Below are 27,593 nucleotides of genomic sequence, written 5' to 3'. Positions count from 1 at the left end.
AAAGTGAACGAAGGCCCTTGAAGAGGAAATGACGGGACACCGGCAATGATATCATTTTTGCAAAATACTAAGAATGTTGTCTCCTGTGTACCCGAGTTTTCTGCCCTTTTGAGGACATATGTTATGCCCGGAAATGCCAGCTGACTTAATTTCACATTTTCAATGACATATTTGTCCCTCCAAAACGAAAAAAAAAATTTCCGGGGTGATACGGAATTCTGAGTTGACATTTTGCCAAAGAAAACTACAGTTATTCAATTCTTTACGACCAAATCCGAATTTCTGAAGCGATTAAGGCCATAGATAGACAGATATTCACACCGAAATGAACCGTTGGATGCCCAGTAACAGCGAAGTCTGGTATAAGGAAAGTCCCGTTACGTTGTTACGAACTACAATCACTGTCGAAAAACTGGATCATTCAAGCGACTTGATTGGCTTAGCGGCCATGGCATATGAGCCATTATATTATATACCATGGCCGAGAAATAGAGAGCATTAAATTGTCTTCTAATTGTTCTTGCAAAGCAAATCCACAAAATCTTGCAATATTTCGTGATTGTTTTTAGTAAAACAATTATTCCACTCATGCTTGTTGGATATGAGACAATTATAGCCAACTCGGCACTACGCACCTCGTTGGCTATCTATCATTTCATATCATGTCCAATGCGCGCTGGTGGAATTGTTAAGTGTACGTGCCTAATTTTAAATCCCCGGATATAACTAATACATGACATCACGCGAATGGAGTTACAATGGTTAAGGCTTGCAGCTGCGGCTTGTTATTCCTGATACCTACTCCGTTTCAACCATGTAGCTCTCATCAGTTCCGTCAACTTCTCAGAAATTATCAGATTATAAATTATTAGCCGATTCCCGATCGTTATCACTGGAAACTCTCGTTAGTACCCTGGCATTTCGTTAAGTAGGGGTTCCACTTTTACTTCACAGATATTTTAAAAACGTGACAGGCCAAACACGACTCCCGCTAGTCGCTAAATGTAAGACCTATGGTGATAGTCCTTTCCCGAGTACGTTTCTGAGGGGTTTTTCCTTTTTGATCAAAATGTGATGAGATCTCTCTGCTGAATGGCGTTGCCCTTTTGATCTTGATCATGAAGGAAAATATTCAAGATACCTGTGGACTGGTTTCTTTATGCGGAGTGGGCGAGATTGTCTGTTGGTGAAATGACTGTCATTCGATGAAGAAATGCCTCGCGATCGATAACTTGAATTTCTCATGCATATGAGAGGTGTTTTCCCGTCTCTAACTTTCGATTTAAACTTAACAGGTAGCACAGTTCGCGTTATCGGGAGTACATCACCATCCCCCAACCTTTACCCCCTCCCACACCCCCGTCCGATTGCCCGGCAAGGCCAAACCGCAACTGTATCAGACTCTCCTACATGTTAATAATAGCAAATCTCTTGCAGGTGTTGATACAAAGTCAGACGCGTTTCCAGGTCGCCTCAAGGCTGAAGCAAAGAAAGTTCGCCATTACAACCAAGCTGTTGCGTGGTAGTTGAGTGCACAGACTCCACTTGTGCGAAGAAGGTCGAAAGTGATCTGCAGCTGCAATCACAAACAGGTCTGTACGCTATGCCGCAATCTTATGTTATATATAAGAAAAGTTCAAACTTCTCATCGCTGATAGAAGCTCGATGACACAATATCATGGGACACCGGAGACAAGAATTCATATTTAACAGTATATATCAGTCTAGGTTACCATATCAGTACCATATCAGTGATCTTAGGCTAAATTTCCTAAACGTACTGAGGTTTGTTGATGCAGGGATACGGCAACGAGAATGTTTAACAAAATACTTAGAATGTTGTGTCCTGTATTCCAGATCGTTTTGTGTCCTTTCTGAAAGACATGTTTTTATAAGCTAAGACAGATTGATCCAGTTCGGATGGTTTAGCTGAAAATTTAAGTTGCAGAAATTTTTAGGAAATGGAATTTTATTCAGTGAATTCACTAGCTTTGTTTAGTTTCACGGAAATGCTGAAGCTGACCTTTTTGCGGCATATTTGCCCCTTCGAATTCGAAAAGGAAAGAAATTGGTTGTCCAGTGTCACGAAATTTTAAGCGGGCATTTTGCAGATTATCTTTACAACTAAATCTGAACTTCCGAAGCGATTAAAAAATTTCGAACATACATCCTTCAAAATAAATCGTTTGGTACCACCTCATGTCAAGTAATGTACACTGAAATGACAACCGCTATTTTGTCCCTGATATGAATCCGGATTAAAGGGTTTTGTAGGCCACGGGTCAGGGTTGCAATGTTTGAGCATAACTGAAGATGTTTTCATTTTTGGCAACTTAGTATCATTATTTTTTGTCTCTCTACTCCATTGAATTTTAGCTGATTCAAACTCATCTTGTCTGTGGCGATTAAAATACCATAGCATCATGGTCTATACACTCGCTCAACTGAATTCTCTAGGTCTTTATGTGTTAAATCGGATCAGTATGATTCAGCTTGTGAACAGATCTCCCAATCTTCCATGTGGCGTACAGATAAAATAAAGCTTCTGTTCACAGAGCGAATGAGTTTTATGGATAAACAGCTCTCAGCTTCTCCTATTAAAGGGGCGTATGGGAGCCTCAAGCAAGGCCGACATGTATGTCTGCTTGGAAAAGAAGAGTAAAATGGAAGACAGAACATAATTAAAGAGTTTGTAGTCTACAGATTTCGTTTGAATTATACACTGATTATAGTTACTCCTTAGGATTCCATTTTGTAAGCTCAAGCCGTAGAACCACCGTCTTGTAAAACATATGCAACGGCGACAAAGAACGTAAATACCGACGATTAAAAGCTTTTCACTTATAATTAAATGAACACAGAACCTTGCCCAGAGAATCAAATACTGATTTATAGAAACACCTTTCACATGCAGAATAACAAACGTTGCAGCAGGGAAGAACGTTCAATATTTGTCATCTGATTTGTCACTGTTAACGATTTCGTCCACAGCCTCAAAAAGATGGAAACATCTTTATACAGCAGAAAAAAATGCACGGTGAAGAATAAAGGCAGAGTAGCTTTCACTTCAATAACAACATCTTAGAACTTCATCACTTCTCTTACCACCTTGAACACGCAAAGTAAACAGAATTACAGGAAAATATTGCTTAATTGAAAGAAGTACTTTTAGGTATTGGTACTTGCTTTTAAATTTGGCACCTTCTAAGTGCCGTCTTTAAGTTTTAACCTTGGCCTGCCGTTGGGAGTGAAAGGACAAACGATATTTTTTTCGTAGAAAGTAGGTAAAAATATACAGCACGGTTTTTAAAGAAGATATAAGCGAATCATTAAACTGCCCTTCTTTTACCAATCTATTTGTTCTAATAACAGCTTGCTTTTACTCCAATTAAAAATAACATGACTTGATGACTGTGATTGCGATACGATCAGACAACTGTTTAACTTATGCTTTTAGCGAGGGTAGACATACTTGCCTTTGATAAGATCTAAAATAGTTCTTTTCATTCACTAGTCAGCTGCGGTCACGCGATTCTGAACAATTCTGACGAAAACAAACTGATCGCGTTCAACTGGCAGCAGATCAAATTTATTTTTTATTTAATTCTCAGCTATACGTGGCTGACTCTCCTACTCAGCAGTCCGGTAAGTAACCCCATTTGCGTGCATCTTAAGATGTGATCTAAGCTACTCTCGATAACTCGTAGCAGTTAGAATAGTGAGTTTTTGACCGCTTACGTTTCTCTCAAACCAAAAACATCAAAATTAAATAAGCATTCATTGCATAAAGTATCCCGATGCTTTAAAGCCGGGAAAAAAGTTCAAGAGAGAGAAAGCTATGCTGGAAAATTGATATATCCGATCCACACCCGCAACTTATGGATTTGTCAACGAGATAAAGAAGTAGCTTTTAACGGTTCCTTTCAATTTTCAAGCAGCACACCCTCATAGGTTCATTACTTGATGTCAGGCGCAGATAGACCGGTTGTCGATTGTAATAATGGATCAGAAAATTAGCTCTGCAGTGTATGTTAAAATGCTAACGTGAACCTATGAATTTCCCACTGAGGGTTAGCCCTAGTAAGGAAATGGGAGATCGCAAGAGGCAAAGAATAAATAAATCTTCGACCTCGGTAAAAGTTTAAAACTCCTGATTTGATCAACAGTTGCTCTACCGTTTGAGCTCCGAGGCCAGACGGGAGTAAGACGTGAATGACATTGGTGTTAATTGCGGCGATAAGGATGTCAAGGGTACATAATGTTGTGCCTCCAGCCACTAGCACTCTAGACTGCAAGCAGTCCCTTTCTGGTTAATGGTGCGCTCACAGCGCAGCGAGACTGGAGCGAGGAGAAATAAACGAGAAGAGTCCGGCCTCCGCTCGTTTCCTCCAGTTTCTTCGCGCTTGGCTATTTCGGGCGACCTCTCGACTATCCAGAAAGGGACTGCTTGCAGTCTAGTAGACTCCTACAAATGACACAGATGACGAATCACTGAAGCCCAAAATTTCCCACTAAAGTGTTAGTCCTAGTGATAAAATGGGATTCCCGCCGAGGTCGAAGATTTGTTTTCTTTGCCTCAAATGGTCTTTCCTTACTAGTGAAAAATTGCACAGTAGGAAATTCATGGCTTTAGCACTAAAAGAAGCAGTGTCACCTATATTTTAATAGTGTCAAGTGCTTTGAATAGTCCGAAAATGTATTTGTTTCGATGGAAATGTTAAAATAATGTTTCAGTTTTGTTAATCAAAACCTTTCTAGTGTTCACAAACTAGTATTAACTATCTTTGGCTGCGGATGGCTGGGATGGAAATGGATTTCAAATTGAGAAAATTGGCCCTTGCCACAAGGCCCGGTCATCTGTTGTTATGATATCTCTGAGTTAGTACGCGGGGAGTGATTGGTCAATTTTGTGGGCCGTATTTCACTGTACGGCCCGCTAAATTTGAAAGTTGTTCCTTTCCCGCGGGCCCGATTAACCCCAGAGATATATTAAATATCTTACTAACCTCGTTTTCTCGGTTCGTACTGTAAGTTACGGATCCTCGTTTTTCCCGTTGATTTATGGGCCAGCTCGCGAAAACATTAATCAACGGGAAAAAACTCGGTCCGAAACTTACAATACAGACCTCGTCGAACTCGGTTAGTAAGAGAGGTATTTATAATGCTTACTTCTGTTGTCAGGAAAGTTGAGCGCGCGCTCGATCATTGTCAGGTGTTGGAAGATGTCTTCACAACTGAATGGTAAGTTACAGAACACGTAAGCGAAGAAAAAATTCCGCCGTTTGAGTGTATTTTCTCCACCGTCGAATTCCTCCCCTGTAGCAGTTATGCATAGAGCAGAGCTAAGCAGTACAGCCACCTAAGCACTGACTTCAAACCCCGTTTTACAAAACCAAACATTAGCAAACCCTCGTGAATTATACATCAAAATGCGCCAAATTTATGTAGTTTTTGAATCTGCGGTAACAGCCCACTCTGAGCATGCGTTTTCCAGTTCTAGGCCCAGACTCTCAGCCCTATATACGATATTTCTTTAAAAAGCCTTTCAAAATGTTCTCGAACGGCAACAAAGAGACGCCTGTTTACGAAAGAAAATCCCAGCCATTCGATGTAGATTAGATATCCACGTAAGCGTCAAACATTCCTCTTTTACAATCTGGAGGTAACGGAATCATTCCATCGTTAGAGCCAGCGAGAGAAAGAAAAATGTTCTAAAATTTGTACTCTCGCGAGTGACATTGAGCCTTGCGGATGTCACGCAAATCCCGAAATAACGCTGTTGTCCCGCCTGACTTTGATATTGTTTTATTCATATACGAACAAAACTAATTTTCATATGAAAAGCTTAGCAGTTAGCCTCTTTTACATAACGAGGTCCAAAGCAACTCGGAAATGGTCTATTTTGTTTATACCATAGTCATCGCCTCAAGAGCTTTACCGGTATTCTCTTTCAGGCTCAGATTCATTAAACGAAACTGATGCCACAGGGACCCTAACTCAGGTAGACCTTATAGCGATCATCCTGTACAGTATCACAATGTTCCTGGCACTAGTGGGGAATATCCTGGTGATATACATTCTCTACAAAAGACCCGAAACAAGGCGCTTGACTAGCTTCATGTACGTCAACCTAGCTGTGGCGGATTTGCTTGTCACTGTGGTTGTGATGCCTCAAAATCTGCAGTCTATTATCATGAAAGGAAGATGGCTGGATGGGGTATTTGGCGAGATCTTTGCCAAGTTGGTGTTATTTACGTTCTACGTGGCGCAAATGGCGTCTGTTTACTCCTTAACAGCTATTGCGTTTGATTCCTTCTTCAGTATTGTGTTTTCCTTAAGGGAATTTCCGCGTTTTAGGAACAAAAAGATTCTTGTACCATGCATCTGGCTGATCTCGATGTGTTTTATGTCTCCGTGGTTAATCATTCCGAAAGTTAGAAAGGAAGGACAACTAACTACTCTTGATTTGAAATTTTCGCAGTTCGGGAAGCCTGTTCAATCATCTCTAAGAGGCGTTTACCTGTATGTAGTGATCACCATATTCGCATTGCCATTTGCGACAATGAGTTTTCTTTATGGGTACGTCTGCCTAAAACTCAAGGCGCACAGTTCACCAGGTGAGTCCATAAAACATGACAAAGCGCGACGTCGCGCGAACAAAACGAAACGTCAGGTCATACGCATGTCCATCGCAATTGTGGTTGCGTTTGCACTATGTTGGATTCCAACGCATGTCTATCACGTGATTTTGACCATCGATTATGAGTGGTCATATCGTGTATTGCCCTCTTACGTCATGTTCGTGTGTTACTGGTGTGGACATGCAAACAGCGCAGTGAATCCTTGGATGCTGATATACTTTAAAAAGCGATTCCGAGCTGTATTTCGCAAAATGCTCTCTGATCCTTTATCACGAATGTCGCTTACAAGCAGAGCAGGGACTATGAACAGGCCAGCCCCAAAGCCTGTCGTACAGTTAACACAGTTTTATCAATTTACAACATCTTTGTAAACTGAATCGCAGGTTATTGGACAATTCCCAAGCCATTCTTTTAAAGTAATAAAGAAAGGTTTGGTAATACATGAGCAAGTGGAAATCAACGATAAAATCGAAAATTATTCGCTTTATTTATGTTTTTCTTCAGCGAGCTATATCTGACAGTATATTCGAATAATTTTTTTGTCAAATCAAAATAGAAGCTGGATATTTGAGTAGCCATGACACCCAGTGGGATTCATTACTGATTTTTGTAATCAATTTTGTAAGTAATTAAGCTTGTATAGTAAGACTTGTAGTAAGGCTGTATTGTATTGTAAATATACTGTTAGTATTGAAACAGATTGTAAGTAAGTGTAGATATTGTGAGTATTATTAAGAATGGTAAATACAGTGAGGTTGTAAATATTGAAAGTATTGGTAGTAGAAAAAATTAATATTCAGATTGCAAATCAGATTTAAATTATTGTAAGCACTGTAAGTATTGTGTTGTATTGTAAACACTGTTTTCTGTTGTATGCAAAGCTAATAATAAAATAATAAAAAATAATATTCGAATAATTTATAATTTTGACCTTGAAAAAAATTAGTGCCATGACACCTCCAATCGAAACGCCCGATCTTGTCGTTGATTTGTACTTGCTTATGTAAAAGGAATAAATGACTAAATATATGATGATAAAAATTATAAATAAATATAGGGATAAATAAAGAAATTAATCAAATATTAATTTAAAGTTTCTGATTTTCATTACCCAGAACTCCTTACGGGTGTTTAAAGAGACATTGTCACCTAAGTGCATGCGCCAACTCCTCAAAAAAAGTTCAGGCTGAAGTTTATTATTTTGTTTCAACGACAATAACGGAGTACCAAAGAGAATAGCTGATATCAATTTAATAGTCTAGGACAATTTAACAATTTAAGACGATTTAAGAGATAAATAAATAATACATCCTTCTCCAAAATGGCGGCCGAAAATTCAAATAAGTTAAAACTTAAAATGTATACCAGCACTAGAAAGAGTACTTTTATCAGCTGAGAAAATGTAAGTTGAAAAATGAAGAATTTATAGACGTTTGTATGACTGGGGGTATGACGTATACCCCCAGTCATACAAACGTCTGTAAATTTGTCAAATTTCATCTTACATTTCCCAAGCTGTTGTAACACCTAGTATGCTGAAACTTTGCAAGGTTACTAAAGTAAAGGTGCTCTTTCTAGTGCTGGTATCAGTTTTTCATTCAGTTCAATTTTAAGTCATTCAAATCTGTTGCCGCCATGCATTTTGGAGAAGGGTCTATTACGTTGGAGCCTTGACTATATCTCCACCGCTAGTTTTGTATCGAGCCCTATTACACTATTTAATTAAAGACGTCGTTAATGGCGGCTGCACCGCGGGGGGGGGGGGGGGGGGAGATTTTTCCCGCACCAACTGTGAACATCTAGAAAGGTTAACTAATTTGTATGTAAAGCATAATATGAGGGAGGGGGTACTGGTGAGAAACGCAGAAATTTATAGAGGTGACCTTATGCGGTTCCTAGCGATTGTTATCTAGATTTGTACTGTTAAGCCCGCTACACAGGCTAACGAAAAGGTTATCTTTTCTGTCAAAGATGGCGTATAAACGTTAACGATCTTGACGTAGGAATATTAGTTTTGATGACGTGAGTCAGAACTTTAGAAATCCCAAGGGACATTTGCTGACATGCTAACACGTAGTTGTTTATATGCGAGAGTTTGGCTATTATATTTTATTCGGAGCATGTCAAAATGAATGAAATCACTGTGAAACTACTAAAGATAATGAAACATATTTTCAGGAACACAGCTTACAATAAAAGCAATGAGATTTCGCTTCACAATGCAATATCAATAATTTCGGTGACATCGAAAATGGCGGAGGCTTACTAGGGTCCTTTAAAGGGGAAGTATCACGCAAATTTGCTGTCATTTCAAAACCCAAAAATGTTTGTCTGTCAACAAAAACAAAAATATAATTGTCTAGTTTTGTTCTGAATTATCACCCAAGTGCAATAAAACTGTCGATTAGTGTCTCTGGTCAGAGACAGAGTAGGCCGGTATGGATTGAAACTTGAAAAATGTTAGGCTAACGTTTTTCAAGTTTTGGCATTTTTGTTTCCAAAATGTGCTAGAACAGATAACGAGCGGTTCCTTTCAATAATTGAGTTGATTTCTTTCTTCTCGTTGTTCTGGAATTTTTTTAAGTGAAGATCTTATTTCACCCTTTTTGACATACGGAAGCATCAAAAACCCCATGACACTCTCCCCTTAAGACGGAACTGAAAACATCTCTTCTCACACGTTTTCGGCCAGATAGAGTCCTTCACTGACTTTGAAAGTAAAGCATTTTGAATTTTTGACTTTATACTTTTGATTTTTTACCGGCGTGACATTACGATGACTTCTGGGTCAAAGTTGTCTTATAAAAATCCTCATCTTCTCCAGTGATTTGTAACAGTCTAAGCAGTCTAGCATTTGGATAAATGTCGATGCGGATATGCAATAACTTACAAGAGAAAAGTAATCGCCTTTACAGCAAAAGTGGATTAATTCCAGACGTTTGCTTTGATTTCCGACCGCCATGTTTGTGCCCCTCGGAGGGGAACAAATATGGCGTCCCCGTACTGAACTCATTTAATTCGTGTGGAACATTTGAAGAAATTACTCAAGTACAGGACACTGCCTAGACCTGAGACAAGGGCAAGTTGTTTCTTTATATATCTTCTATAAAACGTCAAAGTCTTCACATCATTCAGAAAATTGTTTCGATTTTAATATTTTACGGCGTGACAGGGCCGGCCGGAGTCACGCAGGAGCGTTGCGTGACTCTGGCCCGAGTGGCTGCGAAGGAGACTATAGCCTGCGAACACAGACGTATTTTCGGCTGTCGCTTCACTCCGCCGAAGCGACAGCCGGAAATACGTCTGCGTTCGCAGGCTAAGGAGACTAGGGAAACCGGCAATAAACCATTGCTATTGAAAAAAAAAGGAAGTCAAACATGATTTTGTTCGTCGCCAAAGAGAGATCGCCGTTTGAGAAGAGAGTGGTCACTCGAGAAATTTCACTGTAGACATTTTACAAAAGTGATAACGAGTTTTTCTATTTAAATATGATCTATTGTCTTACAGCCAGTATATAAAACAATACTGGCGTTTCGCGACGAACTCCGAACAAATGCTACTTCTGTCTTATTTGCGTTGGTGGTTCCAATACAGCATTCTGCTTCTCTGACACCACTGTTTTGGCGCACAATATCTTAGAGTGCTTTCCATTTCACCAGAACTGGCTGGCCACTGTAAATCAAATGCGTCATTTTGAGGGGATGGTACTGCAATATCTTGAAAAAATGATGACACTGAAAATGGTAAGCGCTCTTTTGAAGAAATTCGAAGGACATTGAAGGATCAAATTTATCCTTCAAATCGGTAGAGTCCGTTGGAGAACTGAACAGTTTGGCCGGCCAGTTGTGGCATGTGGAAAGCGCCCTTGTCTACTTGGCTGTAGGCACAGGCAGTCGAATAGGATAGTTTTCCAATCCTTATAACAATACTGTAAGGACTGGAAGGATAGTTATCCAGTCCTTACAGAGCGTGGTTCTGCAGAATCGTTTATACATGAGCACGTAGTTTATCCTTTAATAACGGCAATTGGTCTTAGCTTGATCGCCTTTTGACTTATCCCAGCATCATGACCTGAGAAAAATAAAAATAAAAAATAGCATTTCAACACTAAAACTGTGTATGTTGTTCAATTGTTCTTAACTCAGACGCAGCGGAAATTTTTAACCCTACTGATGCTTCATCCTACACTCAACCAAACTTTGGATAATTAAGTGTGTTTTACACAAGTTGAATTCTGATAACTTGGGCCCAGTCCACGCGGATGCGTTTGTCGATGAGTATCCGTGTGGACGGAAAACGAAAATGAAAAAGAATAAAAAAAAATCTTGATCTTTAAACAATTTCTCCCAACAAATAGCAGACTAATTTATGGAAAGCAACAAGGAGAATAAGCATGTTGATACCGGGACTTACAGGGGTAATGGATCTTTCGGTAAATCACAACACTGTTCCAATAAACGAAGACTTTATCTACTCACATGTGTTGACTACATCGGTCACGTTTTTGTACGATTCAGGAGCCTGAAAATAAAAATAAGGACGGCAATCAATATCCATTTTTTCTCTAATTACAGAGAAGAATCAGAATCAGCAGTGACTCTACTTCTTCTAAACAATTTACGAGTGGCTTTGAACCTCATTATGAAAACGAGACTAAGTGCAAAGTTTTTATTATGATCAAAGGCTCCTGTGAGCCAACTCGTGAATGCAGATGACACATAGTAATTGCAATTTAGACGGCTACGGAAACTTCCTCAAAAGCTAAAAGAAATTATATCTTTGCCCGATTATGTAACGAAAAATGACCATTCTTGTACTATTAAAATGATTGTCAAATTATTCTGTATAGATTGAATAAGCCGATTATTCTGATGCGCCGATTAAAAAATATCACGTGTTTTTTTTATTCAAAGTTTATAGGAGCACGCCATGTGCAGCTACGTCATGCAAATTCGTGTGATAGTCCGCGGCTATTGGATTATGCGATCGGGCTAGTGGATTCTAACCATCACTTGCCCGATGGGCAAGTGAAGTTTTTTTGGGAATTAAAATTACAAAATTACTGTAGGGCAAGCCGATCTCACAAAGGGAAATATGTTCAACAAAGTATCGCATTACGATTCATGCCCGACATAAATGCGTGAAATTTTTCCTTTGGAGTTCAGTCCACGCAATCCTCAAGTAAAAATAATGAACTATGACAAGCTCTTGCTAAATAAGAATTATTTATCGACCGCGTCCTTTTGCTTTCCCATAAATTACCAGTTGTAAATTTCGAAAATGAAACATTTCTTCCCTTTGAAACCTCTATGAAAGCTGACAAGATCTTAAAAGTGTTCATTTCACCAGAAATTTGCATAATTTTGTTTACGACGTCAATGATGCGTGACATGGCACGTTCCGCTTTCGCGTGAAAACTGACAAATTAAATTATTTTTTAATTAAATTATTTTTAAATTAAATTATTTTTAATTCTTGAAAGAATCCGCACTTCGTAGAAAAAAAACGAAAAAATCCTATAACTTTGCTCAGATTCAACGAAAAATCCCCATTCTTACACTAAAATGATTGTCAAATTATTCTCTACAGAATGAATGAGAGAATTCTGACGCGTCGTGAAACAAATTTTCACGTTTTTTTTTTTTTTTTCACTAATTGAGTTTACGACCCCGGACTTTCTGAAAAACTGATAAAACTTGAAACTTTGCTCAGATTGAACGAAAAATCGCCATTCTTGCACGAAATGATCGTCAAATTATTCTCTACATATTGAATAAGAATTTCCTGATGCGCCATGAACAACAAATGTTCGCGTGTTTTTTTCCACTAATTGAATTTAAAACTCATTCACTGCGCACGCCCGAAAGTTAACGACAAAACCGACTGATCGACTGATCGACTGATCGACCAAGTCGAGAGTCAGCTATCGCTATAACTCGTTCATTGCGCATGCGCGCATTCACGAGTTAAAAATAAGTTTTCATTCTTCTGCAAACAAACTAATTTTCATAATAAATCACTTTTATTTAAGTGTCAATGTCTTTAGTGCAGAACACGAATTGGGGACACTTCCCAAATCGAATCGGAATTTAAAAGTGTTGTTTTTTGAGGAGAGGGGAAAACCGGAGTACCCGGAGAAAAACCTCTCGGAGAAAGGACGAGAACCAACAACAAACTCAACCCACATATGACGCCGAGTCCGGGAATCGCACCCGGGCCACATTGGTGGGAGGAAAGTGCTTTCACCACTGCGTCATCCCTGCTCCCCAAAAGCTTTGTACTTAGCCTCGCTTTCATAATAAGGTTCAAAGCAACTCGGTAGTAGCCTACTGGTATGCTAATGGTGGGGGGGGGGGGGGGGGGAGGAGCTTAAACACAGACGTTCGTGAGCCACGGGAAGGCAACCGGAAGTCGAATACTTCCCTTTTTGGCGCGTTTTTGCTCCTCACAACGGACGGGAAAAGCTCTTGTTGGACGTCTGTGGCTTGACGTTACAAACGCGATGACGTCAAAACTGAACGCTCCAAAAAGGAAAAAAAATTGGCTTCCAGTTGCCGTCCGTGGCTCACGAACGTCTGTGCTTAAGCTCCCTATTAACGTACCTCTTCCATGACAAGTTTGGGCGAGGCTACTCTGATGGATATTCCCTTTGTTTTAAGGCTATCTAATACATCTTGGTAGTCGAGATTTCGTCTGAAGAGAGGAATCGAGAAGTAATTAAATGCACGTGCGCTTAAATCAAACAATACGCATTCCAAAACACACTGAATTTCAATGGTGCAAGGCCTATTTTCCTCCACAACAACACTAACGCATGCGCTGTGAAGCCCATTCAGACTTTTACTACGTTTGTGTTAAGCTCCCTAAGGCCTAAAAAAAAAGTGGAAATAGGGAAGGCTATCGCAAAGGCCTATCTGTTTTCAATAACGGTCTTTACGAACTTTTGTGGCCATATTCCTTAACTGTCTGAACCTTCCTGTTCTTGTGGCTGGTCTAGGGTGTAGCTTATACAAATTATATTTGCAGTCAATCCACGTCACCCGTTATCAGTATTTTTGAAATTTGAACGGAGTTTTGAAATTTATACGTCAGTTCTGACCATCGCCAACGAGATTTCAGAGTTCCCGTGGAAATTTCCCCAGTTTATTGACGGTATAAAGCTATAATTTTTTCTTTACATTACAGCATTAAGTATTTCAAGAATAACAACTGTTTACTAAGTATTTAGAATCTTTTTTTCAGTTAATGCGTCTTTTTCGGAAAGATTTCCAGAGAAATGTTTAACATTCTATTCAAATGCTGGACATTACAAAGAGGAGTTCGAATATTCACTTCATTCTCGGAAATACTGGTCGCGTGTGACGTAGATTGACTGTGAAACATTGAGGAGTCCGACTGTGTATTGTTGTTTAGTAACGTGTTGGGCGAATCATAAATAAGCTAAGTATCATTCATCTGACTTACCGGGACTTAGATCTGGATAATGCTCTGCCCTACAGAAATAAAAGAAAAAAAATAGACTTAATAATTGATCACCAAACTCAGGGCGTTTTCATTTTGTCATAACTGGCGAATAAGACCGGTCGATCGATCCGTAAATGGAGTGTACCAATTTGAAGGACTGATTCTTAGAATGCTTCAAAATGACACATTCTGAGAACAGGGTGCGCTATTTTGAAGGAATTACTGTCGTTCAAATTGGTTCATTCCGTTTACGAAATGATTGATCTGGCCGGACAGTTAGCGCCCTGGGCCCAGTTGCTCGAAGCATGGTTAGCGCTAACCATTGGTTAAGAGGTATTAACACCTATAGGTTGTCATGGCATTTAACCCGGGTTAGCGCTAACCATGCTTCGAGCAACTGGGCCCTGAGTGCTAACCTCAAAAAGAGGGAAGCGAATTGTGCATGTATTTTGACACCCGGCGGCCGATTCGTGAAATAAAAATCTGCCCGATTCAAAAAATCTCTTGCAATGCCAACAATCTGAAAGAAACTGTCAAGTCAATCAAAATTCTAAAAAAACAAATCAAAATCCCGTGATTCGGTTGAACTATCGCCATCTTGGTTTGTAATAGCACGCGCAACCTGGGGAGGGCGCCAAAAATATTCCCCGCCTTTCTCCCCCCCCCCCCCCATCCCCTACCTACTCCCCTAGTTAGTTTTGCGCTCTCCCCAGGTTTCGCTCGCCATTATAAACCAAGATGGCGGCAGTTCGATCAAAGTATACGATCTCGACATCATTCCCTGGGGGGCAATGACAAGATGGCGTCCACCTGCTATTGCAAATTTATTATTTCCTTTGACAAATCTTAACAAGAAGCCTGCTTACCGCTCCATGGCATGTTGTTCCAAACGTTTGTCTCATTCCTTTCTCTGTTCCTGTCAGAACGTAACTGTAAACAAGAGTACAATAATAAACTATAGAGGTGATGAGTGTTTAAATTGTATTCTGTGTAACTCAAAATCTAAATATTTCTGTTGAGTTTTAAGTGGTGTGTTACTTTTTAGAAATTGTTGAAGTTTGATCATTTAATAGTAAGTAAACAGACTCTTTTGATATTAAATCATAGATGTCCCCAATTAGTAGGGTAGTTTCCCTTGGCTAGCAAGGAGAGACTCGTCAATAAAGTTGATTGATTTATTGATTGATTGAAGACAGACAAACAGACAGACAAATTGAATTTGTTGTTGGTTCTCGTCCCAGCTCCGAGGGTTTTTCTCCCTCTACGCAAACTAACATTCCCATATTCCAATTCGACGTGGAAACAGTGGATGAAGGAGCCACCCTGTGGAAGCCACTGAAATTCCCATTCATTTATTTACAGATGCTACACTAGTTTCCAGACGGAAGTAGCGAAAACAGCAATACATACATAAGTAACAATGACATTATTCACTAGACGTCCACGGCACCTCCGTCAAATTAAAAAAAAAACAAAGTGTGTACTAACACTTCATCTTACCTGCACGTTCCCATAGTTCCTCCGATAAGAACTGGCTGACCTGTCAACTAACACCACATCATTAATTAGACAACCACTTCATGGCTAAAACTTCCAATAACACGCGCACCACGGCTCAAACTACCCCATCCCGCCATGTGCACCATCTCTCCGCCGGCTTTCGCTCGCCAATATTTTACAACAAACTCAATCAACTATTAAATGCCTTTAAAGTTCGATGAGTAAGCACAGAGTTAGGTTAGACACTAGGTGTGCTCCTCTCCTTTCCACGCACGAAGACATGATTTTTTCGAAAATTGACTTGAATATCACTGGGTTACTGGTAGTTAATGTTCTCAAGACCCAATGATAGCCCATTTTACGGGTCACCATGCATCAAACAACAGAGACCAAGGACATAAGCCCTGAAACAATGGAGCTGCATCATATTTCGGTCCAACGAAATTCGAGGTTCCAAAGAGCTACGTACTATCTGCATTTTACAGTATTGTTCACAGTGACTTGGCCCTTGAGCAGAATTGAGGCTGGAGTTGACAGTCTTGTTATACGACCCTAACTGCTCTTCATATTAAGGTGGGGGTAAACGTGAATTTGAATGGATTTTTTTAGAGGTTTGAAGAAGAGATAAAAGAAAGAAAATGATTTTTAAAACACCAACAGACAGTTGATAACCACGCAAGAGCACCCCAGGTTTCTAGTGGACTAACTTGGTATCCGTCTATTAATTATTAACTACAAATTCTAATTTTAAAACTTCACTAAATCTTCACTATTTCTTATTTCTCTTAATTTTACCAATCCTTCTAGAAAAACTATCTGGTTTGAACCCACGACCTCCCGCACGGTAGTCCGGTACTCTACTAACTGAGCCAACCGGTCAGCGGTTAGCTCAGTAAAATTAGTTATTGCAATTCCCCACTCCAGAAACTACGGGGAGACTGGTACGAGTGAAGTATTATGGAATCGTTTGGGTTGACAGATGGAAATGGCGCCAATAAATAAATGAATTTCTCGGCAGTCAATTGCATACGAAATATTCTTAGGTAAAAACTATTTAACAAGAGCTACGCTACCAAGAGAAAAATGCCGAAAATGCACTTATTCCTCAGCGCGATATCCATCCGTCTAGCCAAAAGGTCCAAAAAGCCATTACTCGTACCAGGCTTTTCGCAGTTCTGGAGTAGGGAATATCACTTACCTGGTAGTCCACTGGAATAAGTGGATGATGTGGAGGAAATGCCCGGGTAGAGCCTTTTCTGTGCACAAGAAGAGACTTTTGAACGCCCTCTAACATCTTCAGTTTAGTTAAGGTTCATATGAAATCTATCTTACTGTATACATAAAAATTAGTGAATAGTGTGGCACCTGTTTATATTCAGGAACTTTCAGACTTTTATATACCTCGCCGTGACCCTAGATCAAGAAATATGCAACTTCTGAAGACACAATCGTACAAGTTAAAATCGTACAGGTTCAGGGCATTTTTCATATGCAACCCCCAGCTTCGAAATGCCTTTCCACTGGAGCTAAGATGTGTGATTCCGTAGGTAGCTTAAGAAAGGCCTGAAGACTTTGCTTTTTAGAAAGGCTTATTGTTGAGATTAATTAGGAAAAAGTTTTTAAACACTGGGAATTGATTTTAAGTTTTTATTTATTTTAGTAATATTTTCAAGTTTAAATTTTTAAGGCAATTTTGATGTGAAGCGCTCGTGGACTTTTTAGGAATAAGCGCTGTAGAAGTAAATCATCATCATCATCATCATCATCATCATCATCATCATCATCATCATCATCATTATTATTATTTCAGATTTACCGAAAACAACGCTACAAAGAAATCTTCAAGCCTGGTTTCTGATATCGTCCACCTTCAGCGAACAAATTACTAAGCTATTTCACGATCTGACCACACTCACAAGGGCGTGTTAAATTTTATGTGAGTTGCCTTTCTGCTGTTGGAACCTGACGTCATCAAAGCTAAGTCCACCATTACCCTTAGGGCCTCGCCATTTTACAGTTGTGTGCTCAGTGACCTGGCCCCAGTCGTTCAAAGAGCGGATAGTCTTATCCACTGGATAGGTCGCTATCCGGCAGATGAAATGTGTGCAAGAGTTTTCCAATAGCCCTATAATTTGTGGATAGAGTAGAAGCATATGTCAAATTTAAGTATGGGATTGTGTGGAAAACTTGCCAAAGGCGTTAGTTGGAGTACATTTGCTCCGCTGGATAGTGACTTATCCAGTGGATAAAGTTATGCACTCTTTAAACAACTGGGGTCTGGTCTTTGACTGGAAGCGAGGCTGGGGATGACCTGGTTTTGATACAAACTTCGCTACTTTTCAAATGTAGATCATGCTGCTCTTATGGTAACTAGTTTGCATTTAGACATGAAAAGCAGGGAGATTTGTATCAAAGCAAAGTTACCGCTAGTCTCGTTTCCAATCAAAGGCCAGGTCATTAAGCACACAACTGTAAAATGGGCTATTTTGACAAATTTACAGTATAGGACGGAATTCTTATAATAAAACCTTCTAGATGCTTATATGGCGTGACACAGCAGTTGATAGTATTTGGTCGGCAGTTTGATCATACGACTGCACAAGGATACATGTTCCTCTATTTTGGCAATATTATGTGACACGTCATAGATCACGTGCATGTCTAGATCATCCGGGGTAGTTTTAAAAACTTTGCCAAATGCTTGTCTCGTCAGGAATGTCATTGTAGAGCGATTGACCCAGGCATAATTAGCTGCCCCTGCCATACCCTTTAGGTAATCCTGTCCTTCCGTTGAATTGATTCTGGCGCATGCGAGCTAAAGAAGTGAAGTAACAACATTTTAGGGATTAGATGCAAGACAGCATTTTGTCGCACAAAAGCGGGATCTGAAGTCAGAAACACAAACGACCTCAACTGAGGCACCCTAAACACATGTTAAATTCCAATAACAGGGGCAGTGTTAACAAACCTGTCTGTCGTTTACTTCAATTTTGTCTCTTTTCATTGCTTTCTCCATCGCAACAAGCGCGTCTGCAAAACATATTAACAGTGACGATAGAACGCTCGCTATCAAACCAACGTTTGCGCACAATACAAGTAAAACGTGACCACTCCTAATGGCTCGTTTATAATGCCGTGTTATCTCGATCGTTTTGGTTCTACATTTTGGAAAAAGGCCTACACGGAGAATACCATCAATAGTGGTGAAAATGGATAAAACAATCGTTTAGTATATACATGGAAATGAAGTCAGTATGTTTATAACGCTCAAAATCGTTCACGCTTGCATTTTGAAGGTAAATAAATGGTAAAAAAAAAATCATTTTGCAATGGTCTACAATCCCATGAGGTGCCATTTTAACCGGCAATGCACTGTTTCCAAGATAGAAATCCATTATACAGGCACGACTAGCTTTAATAATAATAGTAATTAATAACTTTATTACTTTCCAAATTCTGGCTTCTTAAATTAATTACAATATTCAACAAAATAAGTAAAACTACAGAACAATAAAATAATCAAAATCATTTACATATAACATCCTGCGTAGCGGCGTGTTTTTCGCTTTTTGACCACGAGGAAATTGAAACGAGAAAAAAACAACAACAACAACAACAACAAAAAACGTTTCTTTTTGTTGTTGTTGTTGTTGTTGTTGCTCTCGTTCCAATTTCCGCGCGGTCAAAAAGCAAAAAACAAAGCAGGCTAAGGCCCAACTGACATGGCTGAAAACTCTTGTAAATACATGTAGTAGAAAGATTTCTCCGTCACTCACCAGTAGCTACTTGGTGACCAAGACCTCTACTCCCACTATGAATCATAACACAAACCTGCCAGAAAAAAAGCCGTTATTCACAAATTCGTAAAGTGCTACGTATTTTCATGAGTAAATATATCTAGCCGTATTGCTGAATGCGTGTTAGGAGTCACGGGATCCAATGATGATGATGAACCGACCTACTACCAAATCCCCGTAAAGCGGACACCCTCGGGATCGCGAGTTTGTGTCCTTAATAGGGAGCTTAAGAAACGACGACGGCGACGGCAACGAGAACGCCACAAAACAATAGGTTTAATGAGCAAAAACAATCCCTCTGCACGTGCGTTTTTCATTTGATACATTTCTTTGTCGTCCTCTGCAAAACAACAACGTGAAATGACCACATTCAAGGTTTTGTGGAGAACATGAACGCAAGGCGGGGAATTTTTCATTTTCTTTCTTAACTTGAACGAAACTCTTACCAATTTGGTTCCTGGTTAGTTCGCCATTTTGTAAAAGTTGAGCGAGTTGAAATAATCGCAAAGTAGCACAAATGAAATAAAGTGATATTTCGAGGTGATGTTTTCGTTGCCGTTGTTGTCGTCGCTGTATAAGCTCCCTGATAGCGAGAGTCCGTTTATAGCGGGAATTTACAGTATTTCAATCACACGTCTGTAATTTGCTTTTGCTGGGGATTTAGTTTCTGTCCGTGTTACCGGGACGTCCGTAATAGCGAGGTTTCCGCAAGGCGAGAGTTGACTCTACTGTATAGTATATTTCAGATCCCTTTTTCGTTGTTTTAGCTCAGATTCACCGGATATTTTGCATGTGGCGTTCAATTTCATCAGGAAACGTTGCCCCAATGTTTTATCCGTTGCTTTGCTCTTCGTTTTGCATTTTGCCACCCGAGGTATCTACCGGCTTGCGAATGCTATAAACGATAAATAAATTAAAATGGGATTGCGTCACGGCGGGCAAGGGCGAAACAAGTATTTCGATTCATGTACATGCGCCGAACCGTGCGCGTGAAACCCTCCCTTTAAACACATTGGTCAAACGCAAACCATAAAACAAAAAGAATAAGATCAAACTTGCCCTGAACTAAAGGCTCTCTGCGCAGATAATGCCGGCACTGCTTCACTCTTATCCATAATGTACTTGAGGGGAGGTAGGGGGAAGGGAGGTGGGGGGAGGGGGGATTCATCATGTTTACCTGGCCCAGGTGATCGACTCCCATCTTTTTTGCGGCGTACATGTTGAATATTTCATCTACAACCTGGATCTCTGCATAGTGATTCCCAGCACCAAGTGTCCCCAGCTAAAAAACAACGAAAATATACAAAGTAACAAAAAGGTAGATATAGACTGCGAGCAGTCTCCTCGCCTTTTGCTCGAAAATTCGCGGAAAGAACGCAAAAAAACTGAGCGAGCACGATTTTCGAGGGGCGAGCGGCGAAGCCGCGAGTCGTATTATGCTCAGTCAGTTTTTTTACGTTCTTCACTGCGGATTTTCGAGCAAAAGAGGGACTGCTCGCTGTCTAGGGGGGCGGGGGGGAGGGGGTTGGGGGGCACTGTCTAAGGCCACACAGCATTTTTCACGTCGAGACATTCTCAGACATTGGCCTTAATGCACCAGTCAATATTGAAATCCCGCCCCCGACGCCTGCCGGGGACATAGCCGGGATTTAACGCTTATTTAATAACGCGTTGCCCCCGAAGGGCGGGAAAATAAACAAAATGTCGGTTTGACTGGGGCCATTGACCGAAATCGGCGACAACAGCGGAGATTTAACATGAAGGAACATTAAGCCGAGCCCTTGTCCTTCCAATTTAAATGTGATTTTAAATGAAAACAGTCACCAAAGTTTCCATGACTGGGTATTAGTTAATTAGATAGATAATTGAATCGACCTTATTTTACGGGACGTTTGAGTTACGGTTACCCACTGGGATCGGATTGGAATTTAGTAACGGCTTCTTGTCTTTATCCATATAAAATACAAAGCAGTTTGGGTTTGTTGGTAAAAATCGACATTGTGATGGACGCAACTTTTAGCGTGGTATCATAAGATTTTTCATTCAAATTTTTCAATTGTCAGTTTTGGTGGGAGTCCAGACAGGTCATGAGGTGTATAAGAGGATAACTTGGGGCAAGTCTATTATTTTGGAAGGAGAATCCAGCAATTTATCAGAAGTCGCTGAGGACTTTTTTCCAGGCACCCCCTTCAATTTATTCTTACGATGCATTAGAAACTTAAGAAACTAAACTTTGTTTGTGTTCTACGGTGGCCCAAAAGTGTCACGGCAATTTCAATTTCACCACGGCAATTTCAATTTCATTCACGACAATTTCAATTTCATTTGTGGGTTATTATTACCCAGATGGTAATGGGCCTCTGGAATCAAGACGAGTATTTCCGGTCCTTAGACAGGTTGAAAAAAAAAATTGCCGTGATAAAATTGAAATCGCCATGGTGAAATTGAAATTTGAAATTGCCGTGACGAAATTGAAATTGCCTTGGTGAAATTGAAATTACTGTGAACGAAGTTGAAATTGCCGTGAATGAAGTTGAAATAGTCGTGAGCGAAGTTGAAATTGCCGTGATGAAGTTAAAATCGCCTTGATGAAATTTAAAAAGTCGTGGTGAAATTGAAATTGCCGTAGTGAAATATTGCCTTGACACTTTTGGGCCGCCGTAGTACGTGTTCAGACACCTTCTATTTTCCTTCATCAACATGGCCAGAGTGATGCCGGGCAGGGGTGCACCTTACCTGAGGTAAGCCTCTTTTCTTTGCTCTAGCACTAACTTTAGCTGGATCGGCCTGTAACATGCGGCCATACTCTTCACAATGTTCTTTGTCTTCAGCCCATGCATACCCTGAAACAAAGTGTAACACAACTTACATTCACGTGCATAAATTATATTTACAGGCCCTTATAAGGTTTCCCTGTTAGGCCCAAAGTACATTTTCAACTTGGTTATCAATCAATCAATCAATCAATCAATCAATCAATCAATCAATCAATCAATCAATCAATCAATCAATCAATCAATCAATCAATCAATCAATCAATCAATCAATCAATCAATCAATCAATCAATCAATCAATCAATCAATCAATGTTTATTTGCCCCATTTAATGTTTCCTTACTGCAGTATTATTTCTAACAGCTTAGCAGCAGGACCTCTCAACAAACCCTACTGGGCTTACAAGGAGAGCCCCTGGTACATAAATTTGTTAATTAACAGATGAAAGAACCATAAACTTCAAAACTTTTACAGGTCTATCTTTTCTTTTTTGCTGTTGTCTTTTGTTTGCCTATTTTTGGTTTGGTTTTTCAAAGACAAGAAGGCTGCTCTCATAATTGAAGCAACATGTGGCAACCAACCCCACCCACCCCTCCCACCCCAGATTACAACTGAGGAAGAGATGAAGAGCAAAGCTAGCAATCCTGCATAGACATCACAGTCCTACCATCCCCAGTCGAGTCCCATCTTGCGTGGTATTCTATCCCAACCAGAAGCGAAAGTTCATTCTTTTATACATCTGGGCCAGGTTGTTCAAAAGCTGATTAACGCTTAAATCGACGATTAAAAGTTAATTGAGGCTTTCATCTCGCTTGTTTTAAATGGTTTAAAAGGCAAAATTCACGCTAAAGGTTAAGAAAAGTCTAAGGCAAAACTGAGGGTAAAAAATCTTTTGGGAGAATCTTTATTGATTTTAATTAAACTCGCATCAAAGATCACGTTAATCCAGGATTTTCTTAATCAGGCTTTGAACAACTGGGCCCTGAAACCCAAGATAAAAAACTTGACAGATTTTCATAATTATGAGAACACCACACAAAGACTTGATCAAGCAAATAAAAAGCATTTCAATCATATACACTTTAATTAGGTCAAAACAAGTCACCAACCTTCCCTAAGAGACCAGTCGATCCCCATAGAGAGGGCTTCCTCCAAATCCCTGAAGAAACAAAATATAACAAAATAATGAATAAAATTCTCAGTTTAATAAAGTTAATGGAAGAACTCTTACAGATACCTGAGCAATTTGAGCAGATACATGTACTAACTAATAGTGGCCAAAAAAGCATCAGCTCCCAACTGTTATTTTATTATTTAATTATGATCATTTTCCATTATAACAGGTATCAGTGCCCCTTAGAATATTACTTGAGGATTGTTGATTGTCGAGTCCTGATTATTGGTTAATAGGGGATCGGCAGACGTTGATTCAAGTATTTTTTAATTCATTTGAAATAAATGACGCTGTTAACTTATGTATAATTTGGAACTGAATATTCAGCTTGTCACTTGCCCTGATAATTAATGTAAGGAGTATACCATAAAATTAAAATGGTTAATGATCATCTTAAAGAATGGAAATATGTCTTACTTTGCTACCATAGGTATCACACCTTTAGAGCCAACACCAACAGGAATGTGATCAAACAGCGCCTGAAAATTAAATATTTTATAAATAACTTTCAAAAAATATATATATTTTACAATGAAGCCCACAAATTCAGTAATCAATTTATTTGCATCTTATAGAACAGCAGGGAACTGCACTGACCTGAGCAAGCTGTTCTTTCACTGGTTGTACATCCTTCTCATCAAGATTTGTTCTTAACAGTCTAACCCCGCAATTGATATCAAACCCAACACCACCTGACAAGATGAGATGATAAGATGAGGAAGAAAATGACGATGATGATGATGATGATGATGAGGATGATGATGTCACTCTGTAACTTATCATAGCTTGCCTATAAATGTATGGAGCAACAATCCATAGCTCAGGTAAATTAATCCTCAATAGATCCTTAAAAACATACTGCCATGAGATGGACACTTCCTATTTCAGCTGAGTACTGCTTTTTTAAAAGGGTTTAGTACTATTCGCTCTCCATGACAATTAGGGTTAGCACTCAAAGCATCAGCTGTTGAATCTCTTTACTGTGAACAATTCAATTTAACTTGCTGGCAGTTGATATTAAATTTATATAGCTCCTCACCTACATGTACAGTCCTACATAGCACCACAGTTTCTTTAGAAACTGCCACCAAAATTCACGATCACTGATCATGACAAGTTGTCTTACCTGGTGACACTACTGCTTCTGGTAGAGACATGTCAAAAGCTGCCATGTTACCTAGTGAAAGAAACATGGTGTCCAATGAATTATTGTTTTGCCGCTAGAACTGATTATTTAACAAGAAAGAAGCTAAGAAATTAAAATTCGTAACATTTTTCAGGGCATTCCTCAGGCATGATTATGTTAAATTAACTTACACAGGTCTAGAAATGAAGCTCAAAGTATTTAAAAAAAATTATGCCAGCTTCCCTGAGTATGTAAAATGTTTTTTTGTCCTTCTTCAGGTAGGGCTAGGGTAATTGTTTCTCTAATCAATTAAATCAAGAAAGTACATGTAAGGTGCAGAAATGTACGTGTCATAAATCAACTTAGAAAATCATGATGACTGCTCAGTAATGTACTGTTTGTGAAAGTAAAAGTTCCCTCCCCCACCGATGTCCCAAAAAAAGTTTTACTTATAAACTTTATATGAGTGAACAAATGAAAGAAAAAAAAAACAAAAATAATGTTAATAACATCTTACCAATGGCAAATCCATAGCCTGAATGAACATCTGGCAACCCAACAGATCTCTAGAAAATCAACAATTATTAATTATTAATTATCATTGATTTTCATGACAAGTCCCGTACTGCAGGCTCATACAGTGTACCAACAAGTTATTCATAAAAAGGCAAAAAAATAGAATCATGAAGTTTTCTTACACCAACAATGCCAGGTAAAGCTGCAACATTTGCAATCTGCTTCACACCTGGAAGAAACCCACCGATACCTTGAAAGGAAACAACAAGGCATTGTAAAGTCACATTATTGTCTTCAAATTCAATATATTACATAACTGCATTAATAGGTTGTTGTATGTATTGACATAGATAAATAATAAATAAATAAATAAATTTTAAACTATTTCTCAAGCACTTTGTAATTAATGTAAAAAGAAGAAATCATTCAGTTCTAAAAGCAGAGCTTAGAGAGGAATCTTTTGAGAGCACGAATCGTAATGAAGGCATCGCATAGGACATTTCTAATATGCTTTAAGCCTCCCTGTTAAAGCAATTATAATTAATTGGCCTCAGGTACAAAGCTATTCAGTCATGTGAAATTTATGCATAACATTCTTTATATAAGTGAATGGAGTCTCATAAAATGTTTTGCTCAAAGCCCACTCTAAAAAGACAAGCCACAGACAATTCAAAGGCATAATTCAGTCATAATTTGTTGAAACAAGTCACTGAGACTAAAAACACATCTTCAATGTTGAGTTCACAGTGTTTCTTTCACTCTTGCTTGCTAAAACAAACAAATTCAACATTGAAGGAGAGAGGAAAAAACAAAGAAGGGGACCATTTCAACATTTGTGACTGAGCAAATTGCACCTTATACCAGCAAACTTCACCATCTGAAAGAGATCTTTAAATCACCGACTGAGAAATTTTGACATAACACAAATACATGAAGCTTAGTTTGAAGGTTGACACAGTCAAAAGAGCCAGCTGGGTTTAATTATTAATGAACCTGGAGAGGCTTTTTTTAGCTACATTGTACATGTCTAGATCCTATAGTGCTTGTACCTTCTGTTCCAGCCCAGTGTTTTAATTCATCAAACATCAGCTTTTCCAGAAGATCATTGATGTAGAAGACACCCTCCACCTTTGATTAAAAAAAAGTATCACTTATTATCACAGAGTAGCTAAATTAATTATTTGATAACCTCAATTATTTAAATTTTGATTCCCAAGGAATTCTGTCGTGGAAATTTTTTTAAATTATGCCTTTTCAGCCAAACCCATCAGGTTAAGGACAGAAAAAGAGATCACCATGTTGGCCAGGCTGTTACGGTTACCCCCAAGATCTTTGGTGTGGGTTTCCAAATTGCTTGGCATACTGACACATGATCGTGGTCTTTGACATAAAGTAACACAAGACGGAGATAATGCCTGATGTAAGATTACCTCATAGGCATTAGTCTCCCTCGCAGTCATTCTTTGTACATGTCTTGTCACACAACACTGATGTACCTGACCCCCTTTGTGGGGAGGAGTATTAAGTGACAAGACAAACAATGGCTGCGAGGGAGACTACATAGGTGTTGATGTGAAGAAAAATTACTTTGGCTTTTGAAAACAATAATTTTACCATCTAGATGAACTACTGTTATCCTGAACAATATCCATGATTCCTCCACTCCTGGCGGGTCTACTTAAGTCCCAGAGGTTTTTTTTTTCTTCTTTCTCCTCAAACAGAATGAAGCGGCAAAGCAGCAGCAACAAGCTGCAATTCTGTTTGAGGAGAAAGAATAAAGAAAACCTCTGTGGCCAGGATTAGGGAGCATGGAATATGGGGGTCAAGGTTTAATGGTGGCCAGCATAAAATTTCCTTGGTGTACAATGTATGCATTTCAGTGACCATTATTGGTATAGAGCTTTGCAACTCTGGCATAACTTCAGCATAGGACATACACGGATTCACCCCCCCCCCCCCCCCACATGATGACTACATCACCTTGCCACTTCTCAACCCACCACCCCATTCCGCCTTCCCATCAGCCATCATAGGTGGATATGTGCAGTGGATTTATATAGTATTTTGCCATTTCTTAATATCGTCTTATTACACGACAAAGTACATGATGAAATCACTTAATATTAGAAGAAATAGAGGTTAAGAAATGGGAGGGAGGGGAGGGTGTGGAGCGAATGGCCAAAGGAAGCAGGACAAACATGGCAAATTTGTTTTTGAAAGTTATTTAAGTGCAAAAAGAGAAGCAAAAACAGTCATCGGTAGTTTTAGGATAAAATAGATGAAGTTAAGTAATTTGTAACGCAGGGGAATGTTCGCAACATTTTTTCACCAAAGAACGCAAATATCAACGGGGATCGAACCTACCTTCATATTAGGAACAAAGCCCTTTTTGATCAGAAATGAATTTTCATCCATGCGCTCAATAAACGAGCACTCTTCTTTGTAGGTGCGGTGAGCACTAGCCATTGTAATACGCTATCACTTAAATTTCCCTGCAAATCAAATCAGCTGAAGTCAGCTCAACAAAGCTGATCGATCACTAAACTCACCAAACGTGTGAAACACAGTGGTTGAATCCACGAGCACTCAGCGGTTACACT

At 39.3% G+C, this 27,593-nt stretch overlaps 2 protein-coding genes across 8 annotated transcripts in view; one reads left to right on the top strand and one right to left on the bottom strand.

Moving 5' to 3' along the window:
* The window catches only part of LOC146478820 (neuropeptide Y receptor type 2-like), a 37,176-nt gene extending 29,211 nt beyond the window's left edge, over positions 1-7,965 (top strand). For 5 of the 7 annotated variants that reach the window (XM_085111554.1, XM_085111558.1, XM_085111555.1 and 2 more), the window contains exons 2-4: positions 1,438-1,592; positions 5,182-5,241; positions 5,955-7,965. In XM_085111554.1, coding sequence (XP_084967680.1) covers positions 5,223-5,241; positions 5,955-7,012 — 1,077 coding nt within the window. In that variant the 5' untranslated portion in view covers positions 1,438-1,592; positions 5,182-5,222 and the 3' untranslated portion in view covers positions 7,013-7,965. Of the gene's footprint in view, positions 1-1,437; positions 3,646-5,181; positions 5,242-5,954 lie in introns of all 7 variants that reach the window. The other 2 variants (XM_085111560.1, XM_085111559.1) reach the window with 2 other exon arrangements.
* A 2,149-nt stretch (positions 7,966-10,114) lies between these two features.
* On the bottom strand, positions 10,115-27,568 carry LOC146478819 (RNA-splicing ligase RtcB homolog). The gene is made up of 20 exons (XM_085111583.1): positions 27,358-27,568; positions 26,043-26,121; positions 25,176-25,243; positions 24,995-25,043; positions 24,478-24,528; positions 23,949-24,043; positions 23,769-23,830; positions 23,287-23,336; positions 22,139-22,245; positions 20,580-20,684; positions 19,382-19,436; positions 18,574-18,635; positions 18,214-18,420; positions 16,804-16,899; positions 15,606-15,652; positions 14,972-15,035; positions 14,106-14,134; positions 13,244-13,334; positions 11,120-11,162; positions 10,115-10,712 (listed from the first exon to the last, which is right to left on the bottom strand). Exons 1-20 carry the CDS (start codon positions 27,457-27,459, stop codon positions 10,648-10,650), a joined length of 1,527 nt encoding a protein of 508 aa, XP_084967709.1. The 5' UTR covers positions 27,460-27,568; the 3' UTR covers positions 10,115-10,647.
* Between the last annotated feature and the right edge of the window lie 25 nt (positions 27,569-27,593).

This window comes from Pavona decussata, unplaced genomic scaffold (genome assembly GCF_977016875.1).
Source record: "Pavona decussata unplaced genomic scaffold, jaPavDecu1.1 SCAFFOLD_62, whole genome shotgun sequence".
Classification (NCBI taxonomy): Eukaryota; Metazoa; Cnidaria; class Anthozoa; order Scleractinia; family Agariciidae; genus Pavona; species Pavona decussata.
Note: the sequence above shows the minus strand (reverse complement) of the source record. Positions and strands in the feature narration are given on the sequence as shown.